Source organism: Pseudochaenichthys georgianus, chromosome 19 (genome assembly GCF_902827115.2).
Source record: "Pseudochaenichthys georgianus chromosome 19, fPseGeo1.2, whole genome shotgun sequence".
Lineage (NCBI taxonomy): Eukaryota > Metazoa > Chordata > Actinopteri > Perciformes > Channichthyidae > Pseudochaenichthys > Pseudochaenichthys georgianus.
Window position 1 is genome coordinate 24322505 of NC_047521.1, and position 15668 is coordinate 24338172.

Sequence of the window (15668 nt, forward strand, 5' to 3'; positions counted from 1 at the left end):
TTATCCAGAAAAGTCTGGTTTGGACACTTTACGGGCAGAAGAAACATTTCTATTAAAGAAAGAATTATACATTTCTTTCTTTTTATGCCTTTAAAGGTGGGGTAGCAGAAACCGGCTCGAGATACACTTTTTGTTATATTCCATGGAATGCTCTTAACATCCCGATAGCAATGAATATCTGAAGTGCTTTGACAACAAATCCATAAAAAAATTTCATCTGTGGAAGCCGTAATACTGTAAAAAGTACAACAACTGGATGGCCTACCTGCCTGTCAGCCTTCCATCGGGGCACAAACTTATCTCGTGCCCTCATTGGTCATGTGCGCGTTCGTGTGTGTTGGAGGAGGGGCTCTGTAAGGAAGTGGCAGATTTTCTCCGGTTGTGTATTTTCAAATTCTAGCGATCTCGAGCCGGTTTCTCAAACTTACCTACCCCACCTTTAATAGCTACTAACTTGAATTGTTATTCAAATTAATTGATCAATTATTTTTTATATTTTATTGTAATGTAGAGACAAGGCTTTTAGTGACAATCATGTATTGCTTTACAATTATATGTAAAAAAAAAAAAAAAAAAGTCTAAATATGATATTTGGCCTCAAATCATCTGAGGCCTGCGATCTTTGGCCTGCAATCTTTGGCCAAGGGGGGCGCGCCCCCCAGGTTGGGAACCACTGGTCTAGACCAGTGTTTCTCAAAGTTGTTCATACCAAGGACCACTTAACCAATAAAAAAACACTCGCGGACCACCTAACTCCACAAATATCCAAAATCACATCGTTTTTCTAGAACAGATTACAAATCGCCTGAAAACGGTACAAACAAGTGGCAACATGTGTGATGAAGGTGTTGTGCTGGGCTATATCATGCAATCGAAACCTAAGCTCGCTCCATAGCGGAGATATTCCCGCGAGAGTGCGGACAACTTAAATTTATTTATTTATTTCAAATGTGAAATTTGACCAATATACTCACTGGTCAGTGCTTCTCAAAGTGTGGTCCGCGGACTACTGGTGGTCCGTGAGCGCCCCCCAGTGGTCCGTGAGTATATTGGTAAAATTTCACATTTGAAATAAATAAATAAATTTAAGTTTTCCGCACTCTCGCGGGAATATCTCCGCTATGGAGCGAGCTTAAGTTTCACTTTCGATTGCATGATATAGCCCCGCGCAACACCTTCATCACACATGTGGCCACTTGTTTGTACCATTTTCAGGCGATTTGGAAAAAACGATGTGTTTTTGGATATTTGTGGAGTTAGGTGGTCCGCGAGTTTTTTTTTATTGGTTAAGTGGTCCTTGGTATGAAAAAGTTTGAGAAACACTGGTCTAGACAACCGTTTCCCTAAAGAATGGACCTTATTTCATCCTCATCAGGTCAAAAGACATTGTGTTTTATTCTTCTTTTGTTGCTAATCAGAAACTCTTGCATGCTAACTAATGTTGTCTGATAACAAATCACCGTCGTAAAGAAAGGGGAAGCTTGATAAAGCTACAAATAAAATAAAAAAGCAGAAATGACAAGAGTTTCCTGTAAAAAGGCACTCGAACCAAACGTTTATTCTGATATATTCGCAAGCCAGGAAATGTTGGGAGTAAAACAGACCCTGAATGAATGGTGCAATGGGAATCAATTAATAATCGATTATATAGCTTCCGTTTGGTTGCGCTGGCATATAAAACTGATCATAAAGAAGCTACAATGGAAAATTGTGTTAAGTGTTTTGTACGAAATACAATAACTCCCTGAATCAATATCCTTGAGATTCACTTTATCCATTGAAATCCTTCCTGTGGCTTTGTGGAAGCTTTGTGGGTTTGCACTATGTGTGTGAATCCAAAGCCAGACTCCTACCTCCTGCAGAAAAACAAAGACAAGTGCCTCTTTCTCTGTGTCGCCTTCACTGGCTACATCCTTCCACACACACACACACACACACACACACACACACACACACACACACACACACACACACACACACACACACACACACACACACACACACACACACACACACACACACACACACACACACACACACACACACACACACACACACACACACACACACACACACACACACACACACACACACACACTGAGAAGCAGGGCAGCGTTGCCAAGTAGAGCCTGCTACCTCTTAAAAACCTCATGTTTACGCAGACATTGTGTGTGTTTCTGGCAGGGATGGGACTTTGTTGACAAGCAGCAGCAGTGTGTAGCGAAAGTAAGAGGGAAGGCAGGGGTGAGATTATGTGAGGTAGAAGAAGAAATGAGAACATAATGAGAGGAGAGGAGCTCCATGACAGGTTGGGAGTGTTTTGAAAAGAGAAAAGGGTGAAGAGGTGGGAGACAACCCATGAAGAGGGAAGCATGAGTTGCAAAGTCAGCAGTCATGATATCGGTATGTGTGTGAGAACCAGTGGTAACGGCAAGATGGGTAGTGTGTGTGTATTGTCCACTATGAGTTAAGATCCCAGATGGAATAGGTTCATACATCATTCTCTAATAGTGTTGGCCCCGAGTCAAATCTCTGAGATGTCCCCCTTTCTCTCTCATTATGACTTAACGACTTCAGGATCTATCTCCATTTAGCTCTATTTTAGCTGGGCTGTCATAAATGTTGAGATTTACCGCGACTCCTCGACTCCCTCTGCATTAAGCAAACCAAACATGTCTCGGCCGAGCAGACAGCGCGGGTAATGGTGAGATTTCAGTGTTTTCAAGCCATCAGGATGTTAATATCTTTCCCAGGTCCCAACACGAGGCGTTTCTCTTGCTGCACACACTCTACCTGTGAAGGCGGACCTCTGCAGTAAACACATGAAAATGTTCTAATATAAATGTTGATTTTGTGAGATGGTATCGGTAAAAGAGGTTATGTAAAAAGCGGAGGCAGCAAAGATTTGTCTAGTGAAAGGAGCATGTCACGTTATTAGAATGTTTCTACTCAAAAGATGGTAACAGTGATTTATTCAAATAGTTGCTTTGGAGTGAATATGTAAGCATGCTGGAAAGTAACATTTCGAAAGGGATGAGAGTCAGAGAAGTTTAGCCAGGACGGGAAAAAGTATCCTTTAAGTGAAATGCAGTCATTGTGATAATTTTCTTGAACTTTAAATAACATTTTAAAGTAAACAGTATTAAATCAGTATTGTCATACTGATATTCTGTACACACTGTGAAGACCACTGAGACAAATGTAACATTTGTGATATTGGGCTATATAAATAAACATTGATTGATTGATTGATTGATTGATTGATTGATTGATTGATTGATTAAACGAAGTAGGATTTGGTTCAAATTGGCCTTGCTTATAAGTAACAGTAAGTTATTCCTCATTTGAAAAGTACTTAATAGTAATAGTGTGGCTCAATGTGTAGGCCAATATAAGTTAATAGTTTCTCTATTGACTGTTTTTCAATATCCTTATAACAGAGTAATCTGTATGTGAAAGAAAAGTATGAAAGTTGCCTAAACCTAAGCTAATTTTCTTTTAAATAGTTACAAATATTTGTCCAAAACCCTAAAGATATTATGTTTACCCTAAAACGAGAAAGAGAAAACTGAAATCATTTCTTACTGGAACATTATTGTTTCTAAAACCTTTGTATTTTGGCACAACAGCAGCTCTGGGATAATAAGCTTGCCTTAATATAAATTAGAAGTAAATAGCTCATAAATGAAATGAAAAAGTTGATGTTTGTGAGTTGAAGTCTTTGAGCTTTACCAAAAATGTGTGTAAACCCCAGTGGGAAAACAAAACAGCGAATGAAAATATTTGTCCAAACTCTTTCCGAAGTGACTTCCTGATGCAGCACACCATTAGTCTTCAGGTCAGGGAGCATATCAGGCAATCAGAGCAAAGGCTAACAAACAAATTGACCACAGGTGACAGTTATTGGTCGGGGATCGGAGGGAGGGCTATATCTGGACCTGAGGTGAGGCCATGTGGTCGACGGAGCCGCAGTCCTTAGTAAACACACGCTCGTACCAAAATGATCCAAATAGGAACACTCATCCATCCATGCCAGAGAGTTCATTAAAGTAGTCCCGCCAAAGCTCTAATTATAGCATTGCACACACACTCCTGCACAAACCCCAAACACTCATTTACACAGCGCTCGTCTTTCTCTGCCTCAGTTTGAACCACCATCAGACATACACCTGGGTAAGTATAGTGCTGATGGTGCGCCTCCAAAACAGACTTGAAATAACCCCAAGGTGGAGCGGAGAGGAGTCAGCCCTGCAGTCTGATAGCAGACAGGAGAAGTCCTCTCAATAACAGCTTATTATAGCCACAGACAGTCTGGGCTTTTAAGATGTTTTAAGAGATGACCCAGGGGAGCCCGAATCACCACTTAAGAGTCCTGCTTGGAGAGGGAACGTGCATCCTTTCCCTGCTTTCCCTCCCTCTAGATATTCGGTCATCTGCAGGCAGCTCAGGATCTCCCTCTGTTTTAGTCCCTCCACTCATTTCAGTCCTTCAGTCATTCCCTCTGGGGCTCGATCTGAAGATCAGTTTTCGGCTTGCTGCGGTAGTCGGTTTTTACTGGTGCTATACATGTCTGGGCATACATCAAATAACTTACCCAATGTATCCTACAGTTCCAGGTAGGCCACAGGCACCAACGTTCATCAAATATATCAAGGGAATATCTCATTTGGTATTATCAATGCCAGTAGGACGAAATCATCTGACATGAACTGAAACGGAAAGTGTTTGCACGTACAGGAGAGTAGCAGATGTTGCAATGTCCTTACTGTCGCATTGCTAGTACTTGCTGACATCCAGTTTTAGCATTCGTTTAAAAACAAACTCTGAGTAACTGTTCCCTCTGTTAATTTGCCTGGCATGTGGATTGGACGGTCAAACCTTTTTACCAGCATCTTAACAATTATTGAACGAATCGACATTTCATTTATGAAACCATTCATCGTCCTCAAAGTTGAAACTGCTACTGACTTTGGTGATCCACTCAATTTGGTTTAATTCCATCAGCAGGACAAAATGACCACTTATATCCTGTGAAATATCGCCTGAGCTACTTGAGGAATTGACAAGACATTCATGGTTCCCAGAGGATGGATCCTACCAACTTTGGTAATCCTTTGACGTTTCTCTTAAGTGCAACAGCATTAGCGTCGACTACATTAATTGATGATGATTAACTAATTAAATTTGGGACGAAAAATCGATGGTCCCCTGAGGATACACCCTAATAACTAGCGTGGCATCATTAGGATGACATTTGCCTTTCTTAGTGACATCAACTATGGGATGCATTTCGATGAAATTCAGTACAGGCATTCATATCCCCTTAAGCATAAAGTGTAATATCTTTGGGGAATCGTTAACGGCCCGTCTACACTACAGGCATCAAAAAATCTTGAAGCTTGGCGATTTTTTGCGAGCAACGCGACCAACAACCAATCACATGAATCGCCCGCCCCCGACATACAAAGCAATAGCAATGTTAAAACGAAGTAAATTGGATATAAAATCCCCAAACAGGCGAAAACCTACCAGTTTCACCCACTGTCTCTGCCACCTCCCTCCATGCCTGGTTCCTCCGGTTTGTATCCCATTAATAGTTCTGGTCGTAAAGAACCGGGTGATTTGCTACCGTAATTTCTCGTTTGGAATATGAGGAAATGAACTGCGGTCTGGCTCTCCCTGCTTGCACGCGGTTTGATTGGCTAGCACTTGTACTGTCAGATTTGCATAAACGGGATTTGATTGGCTGATGCCAGCTTCGAAAGCATCGGGAGCATCAAAAGTTGAACATTGCTCAACTTTTGATGCTCACGATGCTTGCAAAGCCATGCTCCGCTCCCCACAATGCAGTTCGGCGAAGATTCTAAATCTTCTACGTCACCCCATTCAAGTGAATGGGCGAAACGTTGAAAGCATTTTTCGATGCCTGAAGTGTAGACGGGCCGTTATAACACAATTGTGTATCCAATACTATGGTTTATAACACTAAATGTAACGTTTCTTTTATGGTACTTGTGTGTAAAATAATGTGCCAGTAAAATCGGGCTACCGTTCAACTAACTGACGGCGTTTATGAGAACGAAACAGTCTACTTTAATTTACTGTTTTGGCATAATTAATTCCTGAAGGAATACATTGTACATTTTGTTGATACACTATTACTGATGTCGAGCTACTGATCTGTAAAAAGCTGCCAAGATTAGTTTGTTTCAAGCCCTTGGGCATCATCTTGAGGAACAATGAATTCTCCATGACTAGTACATTCAGTCTATATGAGATGCCAATTATCTTTTATCAACAACTTCCATCCTTTTGTAAGTAACAACAAAGTACCAGACTCAAAGCGAACACACATCTCTGTCTCACGTCTCTAATATGCAATCAAGCAGAATGTCAGCCTCGCTTTGTGCTGACGCCCACAAGTGATAATTGCGTAAACAAAATCATTTATTCAAACAATATAAGAAAATAGATGAAAGGGGATAACAAAAGAATGCAAACCGTATTAAGAAGAGGCAAACAGGGAAAATAAAAGCAGAGACGCTTCGGATCAGAACGACGAACATTTCAACGTGTCACCGGGTCTCCAGTGGTTGTGGACGTTACAGAAGTGATTATCATGCCAGTTTAAATGTGTCTGTGTTCACACATCTGGCTTCTGAACCGAGCAAGTGTAAATGGAAGTGAGGAGGGGCTGAGGAGGGGGAGGCGGTCGAGGAGCCTGAGGAGCGGCGTGAGGCTTATTGGGGCCAACAGAGGGCATTGTTATCTGTAATATCCATTCAAATGTGCCGTATCAGATGCAGAGAGTGCGCCGCTGCTCGGGGATGGAAATTAGTCTTGTTCTCCACTCAGCCCTGGTCACGGCAAGGGCAAATTCAGACAAATGAATTAACTCAGACTATACATCTGGAACGTTGGAGATACAGGGGGACGTATGAATGGCAGAAACAGGACATACCGTGTGTGGAGAGGTCCAACATGCCCTCGCTTTACTTTCTCATGGAACAACTCTCAGCATTTTATTTCTCATGCAGCTTCAGGGTGACTTTCACATTTCATTTGAGCTATATGTACATTTTTAAAGCTGTTTACAATTCTGAACTGCTGAAGTTGCATGTTGTTATAATAATACATTGGCGTGAGAAAAAGGCATAAAGGAATGCTTTACCCGCAACATGATCATTGTGTATCAAATACTCACACAGTACTATCTTGAATTATTGAAGAAAACTTTGTTCTGCTCACGTGCCTCAAAGGTGAGCAGATAATCCCAAAAATATTAATAATGGCTGTAGCGCCCAAAATCATATAGAACTAAAACAGATAAGTTAACAGCCGCTGAGGCACTAGTTAGCGGATCTTACGCAGGGCAATGATCCAGGTCCAGACAAGATTCTCCGTTGTGCATTTTATTCCAACAATAGTACAATGAACAGGTTTCCTATACCTCTTTTCCTTAAGCCGTTCCTATGGCTTTTCTTTGTGTGGCTTGAAACACCCTGGTAAAAAACCGTTTGCCTACTAGTGCCCTCACCCACCACCACCCACCTGTCTCCAATATATACAATTACACCAGGTGCTCTAATCACCCAGTGCCCAAACATGCCTTCAAAATAAAAGCATAGAAACTACTTTAACTTATGACGCTAACTAAGAATACATATGAATACATGATAATAATAAACACTATAAACAGCAAGAAAATAAATGTTAAACTATTAAATAATATAAAGAGATATATATAGCTCCAACATTCCGGCCCCTAATTGTGAACTGTGTACAGAAGGGTGTTTCAAGCCACACAAAGGAAAGCCATAGGAACGGCTTAAGGAAAAGAGGTATAGGAAACCTGTTCATTGTACTATTAATGGAATAAAATGCACAACAGAGAATCTTGTCTGGACCTGGATCATTGCCCTGCGTAAGATCCGCTAACTAGTGCCTCGGCGGCTGTTAAGTTATCTGTTTTAGTTCTATATGATTTTGGCCGCGACAATGGCAATGAAGCAACAACAGAACACGATGGACAAATATGCAGTCTGGAAGAGCGGGAGACTGTTTATAAGGAAGTGTTTTAAATAGTAAGGTTTTAGGGGAAATGCATTTGTTTGGGAAGTAGTGGCTTGATGAATGAGACTTGGGTTATGCCGTACAAGTTGTGTGAGAGTTTGTATGTTTTGGAATAGTTTGCTGTTGTTTACTTCAATTCATTAAGACCTTTTTATTTTCAGTCCTTGTGGAGGCAGGAGAGACATTTTTGTACGAGGAATTTAGAAATGGTTATTTGAAGCTAATGCAGTAGCACTTACAGTGGTTTGTCTTAGTGAAAGCTAACCTATGGATTGTTGCATGTCTGACTTATGTCCCTCCTGGTTGAATTCACTTATTGTAAGTCGAGCTGTCACTTCCTGTGAAGTTTGTATTAGTAATCGAGAATGCCATACAATCAACACTACAAAAACAATACAGAAAAACAATAGCAACCAAAAAACATGGTTATATAGAACTATGAAAAGTCTGCCATTTATCGTATACACTAAATAGAATATCAGACAACAAAAGAAACTGTTCACTTAGACTCGTACCACCTGCTGCTTGAATCTGTCGAGCAGACTTTGTACAGTAGCAGAGCTCACCTTTCATCGTGAGCTCCATGTGCAGATAGGAACAAGGATAGTGCTATCTTGCTACCCCCCGTGTTATCTCACTGAGAGACACTGTGAAGTGTAGAAGACATACATCTTGTGTATTTACGACCTGTGCTGTAGTCAGCTATCTGTTTGCACGCCCTGCCCTCCTCTTCCTCCTCCTCTTCCTGATCTTGTCAGTGCAACGTCTAGGTGCCTTTAATACTGCTGTCACACGGGAGACGGTAGGATGGTGTTTCTCAATCAGCCGGTTATGTAACAGATTGTGATCAGAAGGAGCATTGTGAGAAGAAAAAAAAAGGCTTGGTCATAGAAAATATCAAGTTGTGCACAAAGGAGGGAATAGGACACGGGGACACCTAGATCCTTTTGTGTGTGGTTATCCTGTCATTGTGCCGTGCCCAGTAATAGGGTGAGATTATTCATTTGGAGTTGAGAATTGTCATCTCACAACAGTCCACTCCTATTAGCCCATCTGAAGCGCTAATGTCATTTGACAGCGTATAAAATGAGAGTTAAAAAACGAAACAAAAAATAGCTAAGCGAGAATCCTGTCAGAGCTGAACAATCCCGCCTACAGTCGCACAAGACGGAGCTCGCGAGGAGCCGTTGACCCATCGACTGCTGTGATCCATGTCTGACTGACATCAATACACATTCATCCCGGCTTGTTTCACCTCAGGCTGGAGTCGGGCCGAGGGCTGGCGTGAGATCTGGACAGCCAACAAGCATCACTTTGTCTTCACACTATCACTGACATCAAACACCAGAGGAGGCGATCTGATGGACCTTTTGCTTTGTTGGGAATTAGTCACTGTTAAAGGGCCCTGAAATGTCAGCAGTCGCTAAACCCTCCACACATTTAGGGGGAGACACATCAACGCTCCCTCTACTGTATGTCTAACACAACAGACAATGGAGTCTACATCAGAGAGGATAACTCAGCGGACATTTTTAAAGGATTCGCTTTTTATTATCTCCTTTTAATTGGTCTTTTACACTTTATTATTGATTTATTCGTATCTATTTATTCTATAGATTTATTAACGACATCCCCTTTAAATATAACCTTTACTATTCTCATTATTTATTACTTGTTTTCTTATTATTTTATAGGTTTAAATATTTAATGTATTCATTATGTCTTATGCCTTCCTTTTATGTTACCGAGAGGGATTCTTATGTATTTGATTGTAGTTTATTTGTATTATCCCACCTCTTACCTCCTTGTGTCCCTTGAACTGTTACATTGTGCTTTTATGCCGCATGTCTGTAAAAAGGTTTTAACGTTCGACCTGAAATGAATTTCTTGTTTTGTGTTTTAATTTGTGATGTTGAGAAAGCACTTTGAGCTGCACCTGGTGTATGAAAAGTGCTATACAAATAGAGATTAATTCATATCTTATCCTGCAGTAGAACGATCACCTCCGGCTCACCGACCCCCCCCCCCTATACAGTACGTCTATGCTGCTGTTTTTAATTGTACCTCTATATCAGCTTCATTAACATTCACAAACTAATGTTTTGTTCCACTGGGTAAATCCCGCACATCGCCTATCTTAAGCCGCTCTCCTCTCTTTTTCTGTATTAGAATTATAAACTAATCTACAGTAAGGAGGTAGTCACAGACAGCATGGTCACTTACTCCTATACGCCATACTATGTAATGCAAGCAGTTTATTACCCTGTCTCTCCTGCGTATTTACAACCACCGGGAAGCATAGGTGCAGGCAGACATTATGCTGTGCCAATTAGCAGTTAAAAAAAAGTGCCTGACCGAATAGTTCTTGCTTTTATGACTAGTGCTTCGTGTGGTGGGCAGGTCAGAGGGCAGCACAGCAGAAAATAGTTTATTTGTTCTCTTTTGGAAAGCGCAGCGCTGAAAGATGCCTTGTGGTTTTCATTTCATGCAGCCTTTAAACATTATTGAAGATGCGATTGGCGCTGAGTGGCAGTGCAGGATGGAACTGGATCCTCAGACTGATGAGCGCTCTAATAGGCCTGTCTAATGTATCATCGATGGATTGACTGCCGTCTCCGAGGAGACATTTCAGAGGGATTCCAGGAGATGAATTTCAGGATTGAAAAAATAAAACCGCTTGGCTGCTGAGTGTGTAAAGCCAGGCGGAACATTGGCAGAGGTGGGAGGAGTACTCAGATCCTGTACTTAAGAAAAAGTAGAAGTACCAGAGTGTAGGAATACTCTGTTACAAGTCCTGCATTCAAAATGTTACCAAGTACAAAAGCTTTGGCATATACATACACTTAAAATAACAAAAGTAAAAGTAACCATTGTGCAGATTGGTCCATTTCAGAATAATATGTGATATGTTTTATAATGATTGATCATTAAAGTGTTCTCAAAGCTGGTGAAGGTGCAGCTAGTTTGAATGACTTTGTGTACTGCAGGGTAGCTTGTGGATTTACTCCAGGTGGAACTAAAGTCTGATTTAAGAGTTGATTAGATTTCACATCATTCATCCAAATCTGCAAAGTAACTAAAGGTGTAAAACAAATGTAGTGGAGTAAAGTACACTGTTTACCTCTCAACACCACTGAATGTTGGCCAGTGGAAAGACGCCCTCTTCTTGCTTAGCCGGGATGTGCAGGGAGGACGAGCAGTTATCTCTCTCTCTCTCTCTCTCTCTCTCTCTCTCTCTCTCTCTCTCTCTCTCTCTCTCTCTCTCTCTCTCTCTCTCTCTCTCTCCGTTCAGCCAATCTGCGCACAGTGACGCTGCGCAAAAGGCTGGATCTAGTCCTAGCTTCATCATCATATTTAACACACCCACCCCAGATGCACACACGCTGTAACTCCTGCCGTGCCCTACGGGAGGATCTGCTACCTGTGCAGTTTATTCCGTACCGGCTCGGGTGATAAATCGATGTGACAGAGATATTACGCATGCTGGATCGGCGAGGTGGATGAGATCACAGACTACTTTTGCGGGGACTTTCCCGAAGAACATTTAAAAATGTAAAGAGTTTGCACTTCCCGAACGCTTTCCCCCAGCTGATCGAGGTTGGATGGTGCACACTCTACGACACGGATCCTGCTTTTGGAGTAACTTACTCTGTATTCCTTGTGAGGTATTTGGTGGAGATCTGCGCAGTGTAGATGATGTGGTTTGCGCACATCCACCGTTGGTCTGAACCGACTCACCGCGTTTTACCTGGGCGCTCGCGGATGATTTTGCGCTTCTGAAATCTCCTGCGCGCACTAAAGCAGGACTCAGATGTTGAAAAAATATAAAAAGGCTGAACACTGAATCCTCTACTGAAGACGGCAAGCGAAGATGTCTCCTACCTGTTTAGTGTGTATTTCATTAGATTGGCGTCCAGTCTAATAAACATCATCAGCGATGTAGTGAGCCTGTTCATCTGCGTGCTCATAATTTGCAGTAAATATTCACATCTGCTCAAAAGGGAGACCATGAAGATGATCCTCCTGCGCAAATTCCGGGTTTTGATCCTTATGGTGTTCCTGATTGCGTGCTCCATGCACATAATGATAGACTTGTTACCAAAGCTGGAGAGGCACGGGAACAACGGCTGTTCGTGCTCCCACACGCCGAGCGAGGAGCCTCAGAACTGGGGGAAACAGGGCTGGCCTAACAAGCACACGCTGCGGATCCTCCAGGACTTCAGCAACGAGCCCAGCTCCAATGTTTCCTCCCACTCCCTGGAAAGGATCCCGGCCACAGGAGACAAAACGCAAGCTCTCAGGAGGCTGGAGCATCTCGGGCAACGCGCAGACAGAAAGAGACATTTCATCCAGGACGTAAACAAAAACATGCCGGTGAGGGGTTCAAGGTTGTCAGCTCTCTACGACCACCCCTTATATAAAAGATCCCCGCCAACTCTGACCGACGAGGACACGCTGTTCAACGTCAACACGGACCTCAGATTTGACCCCAAAGCTGCAGAGGATCAGGCATGGTAAAAAAAAAGAAGCGTTTTAAAGTCTTATCATAATCAACTCTAATGCAAAGTTTAAATAAACATTTTGGAATGTAATCACACATTTATAGGCTTATGTTTAGTTCTGTGCAATCACAGCAATGTAATTGTGCATCTGTTGCACAACACCTGTCACTGTTTACATTATGCTGCCTCCTCTAATTGGTCGTTTCGACTGAGAATTCTTGAGACGATGAGTCATTTTTTAAGCCTTTTCCCGCCTCTGAATTGCTTATTTCAAGCCATTTATTGACTAGTCTTTGGTAAACACAAGATTTTAAGTGGTGCTTTCTGCTGGATTGTTCTGGGGAAAACTCATAGCTGTTGTTTAAATCACCTAATAGACTTTTTGACTAACACTCCTATGACAACATCATAGTTTTACGAGTCGAGGACAGCCCCAGTTTACAGAAAAAAGTCACATTCCCATTTCTCCATGTCCTCTCCTCCCCCAGGAATACTGAAGGCAACCAGGAGGAGTTCAGCCCAACAGGGGAGCTGGCGTCCGACTCCTACCCCAACTGGCTCCGCTTCCACATTGGGATTAACCGATACGAGCTGTACTCCAGGCACAACCCGGTCATCGACGCTCTCCTGAAGGACCTGGTCAGCCAGAAGATCACCAGCGTTGGTGAGTCATAAGAAACAGAGGGAGGAGGAGGAGGTGGAGGAGGAGATGGGCGGGGGGGGGATTACTGGATGGCAAACAGCAGTCAGCAGCAGGAGGTCTTCAGTGCAGATGGAGGGTCAAAATTACACTTGACTCTGAAGGCACCAAGCTGCTACTGCAGAGATGAGTGTGCACTGCTTTTCAGTTGTCACAGTGTACATTTCTGGGTGTTGAGAAATATTAAGATGATATAATTTGTGTTCATTGGACACCAACTGGAGGTTTGATAGTTTACCTTCCTCCGCAGCCTATAATAAAGATCTTCGTTTAGGTTTTAAGCTACTAAGTATTTCAGTCTCTGAAGGACAGATATTGGTTTTGCTCATGGATGTGTCGTCTGGTTATCCAGTCGCTATGTGTCTGTTTACTGCACAGAGGTCAAAGTGTAAAGATATGAGAATGTCAGCAGTCTTGTCTGTTTGACTGAATCTCAGCCTTGTTGTAATGTATATGACATTTCAGGCCAAATCTAAATATCTGTAGAGCAAAACGGGCAGCATAGCCAATATCCATTAGTTTTCATTAGGGGACAGTGCCTACATGTTACAAACAGTTTCCAAAATGATCAGTCAACACTTAATGTAAATCGAAAGAAAGCCAGAGGGGAACAAGTACCTCTAATGTAACAGGCACTGAACACGTGAACACACACACACACACACACACACACACACACACACACACACACACACACACACACACACACACACACACACACACACACACGAAAGTATGCATACAGATGGAAGTCAGCTGCAGGCTATTGTACGACAATCTGATTGTGAATGTGCTCTGCCTGCTCCCTTCTCATGCCTTACAACTGGCTGAGAGAATAACACAACACCACAATCTCCTCTCATGTATCCCCACGACAACACGTCACAGCAGAATATATCAGAACACCCGGTCTCCTTGCAAATCTCACAGCTACCGGTTTGATCCGAATCAAACACCGTGGCTTTATCGTTTGATTGACAAGTGCACGGTGAAAACAGCTCCCTGCAGAAAGCCTGCGCTGCACACAGATACCTGACAGAGCTGAATAAACCACACTGTGGCAGTTATAAGGAATCTTTTTTTTCCTATTCCAAGAGAGATTGTGTTCCTATTTTTGTTCAGTGCAGCTCCCACATTCCAAGAGTGCTTGTCGACTCAAGGTCGCTCTATCTTGCACTCGCTTTGAAAAGTGATTTCAGGTTTATCTGCCAAATGACAAAACTGTTCGCCAAATACTTATCCGGGAGTGGGATACGGTGTTTTTAAAACTAGCACCCCAGCGTTGTTACTCAATGAAGAATTTCCTTCCTTCATTTCTTGTTTATACTCAATTTGTTCCCCGATTTTTTCCCTCCTGCTTTCTGTCTGTCGGGCTGGGTGGATAGAGGAAGCATTTCTCAGCGTCTCCAGCCAGCTAAATACATGGTGGCTCAGTAATTATAGAGCCTTAACAGGCCTGGGGCAGAATACCAATAGAAGCCAAAAGCAGTCGGTTATTATTATCTAAACTCAAGGATAGGAGTGCCCCGAAGTATTATACGCTGTAACCTCGGCAGCGTTCATCAATAAGGACATAGCGTCCAAAAGCAGCAGATATGATGATTACACATTATAGTATGTAACTTTGTTGGGACGAAGGTAAACATGTTTTGTCAAATACAGTTTCCTTATTGCAATATGTTATTTGCATGGTTCATGTACACAGCTTCTGTCTGTTACAGTTATATTTGCCTTTATTTAAAGTCCCTCCAAACATCCGCAGGGAAATCTCTTCGCACAGAAGCAGGTGAGGCGAGACGGACATTGATCTTTCCTCTTGTAATTTCTCTCTCTGTGAAAATGTTTCCTGTCCTCGTGATTCCCATATGTAAAAATGAATGAGAACATTGATTGAGAGGCTTGCTCTTTGGCAAAAGGCCACCAAAACACGGCTTTCGGTCGATCAGCTGAAAAAGAGAACAGCTGCGGCTCTCCCTTTTTTTGAGAATTTCGCTGTATTTCAGCCCTGAGAAATCCCGTCCCCAGCCCCATGAGTGCTTTTAGAGTGCATTATAACGTACAAAAAGGGAGAAAACAGGAAGGATAGACGGATGAATAGGAACACAAAGGGACAGAGGGAGATTGAGATGGACCCTCCGGAGAATTCACAGAGAAAAGAGTAAACAGCAGAGGTACAGTGAGCGTCCTTCACCCCCTAACGCTCTCTTCCTATCAAACTGTAACATCAGCGCTACAACACACACAAAAAACACATCTACACACAAGTGCACGTACACAACAGTGTGCTTCACCAACACCGCACAGGAAATGTTTCAACCTTTGAGCGTGCTATGACATGTCTCTGAAATGTGAAATCAATTTCAGTCAATACGACATTTAGTTAAAATAAACAT

General features: G+C 42.4%; 1 protein-coding gene across 1 annotated transcript in view; it reads left to right on the plus strand.

Moving 5' to 3' along the window:
• The first annotated feature begins 11452 nt into the window (after positions 1 to 11452).
• The window catches only part of fam20cb (FAM20C golgi associated secretory pathway kinase b), a 71969-nt gene continuing 67753 nt past the window's right edge, over positions 11453 to 15668 (plus strand). The window contains exons 1-2 of the mRNA XM_034106731.1: positions 11453 to 12587; positions 13064 to 13239. Coding sequence (XP_033962622.1) covers positions 12082 to 12587; positions 13064 to 13239 — 682 coding nt within the window. The 5' untranslated portion in view covers positions 11453 to 12081. The remainder of the gene's footprint in view (positions 12588 to 13063; positions 13240 to 15668) is intronic.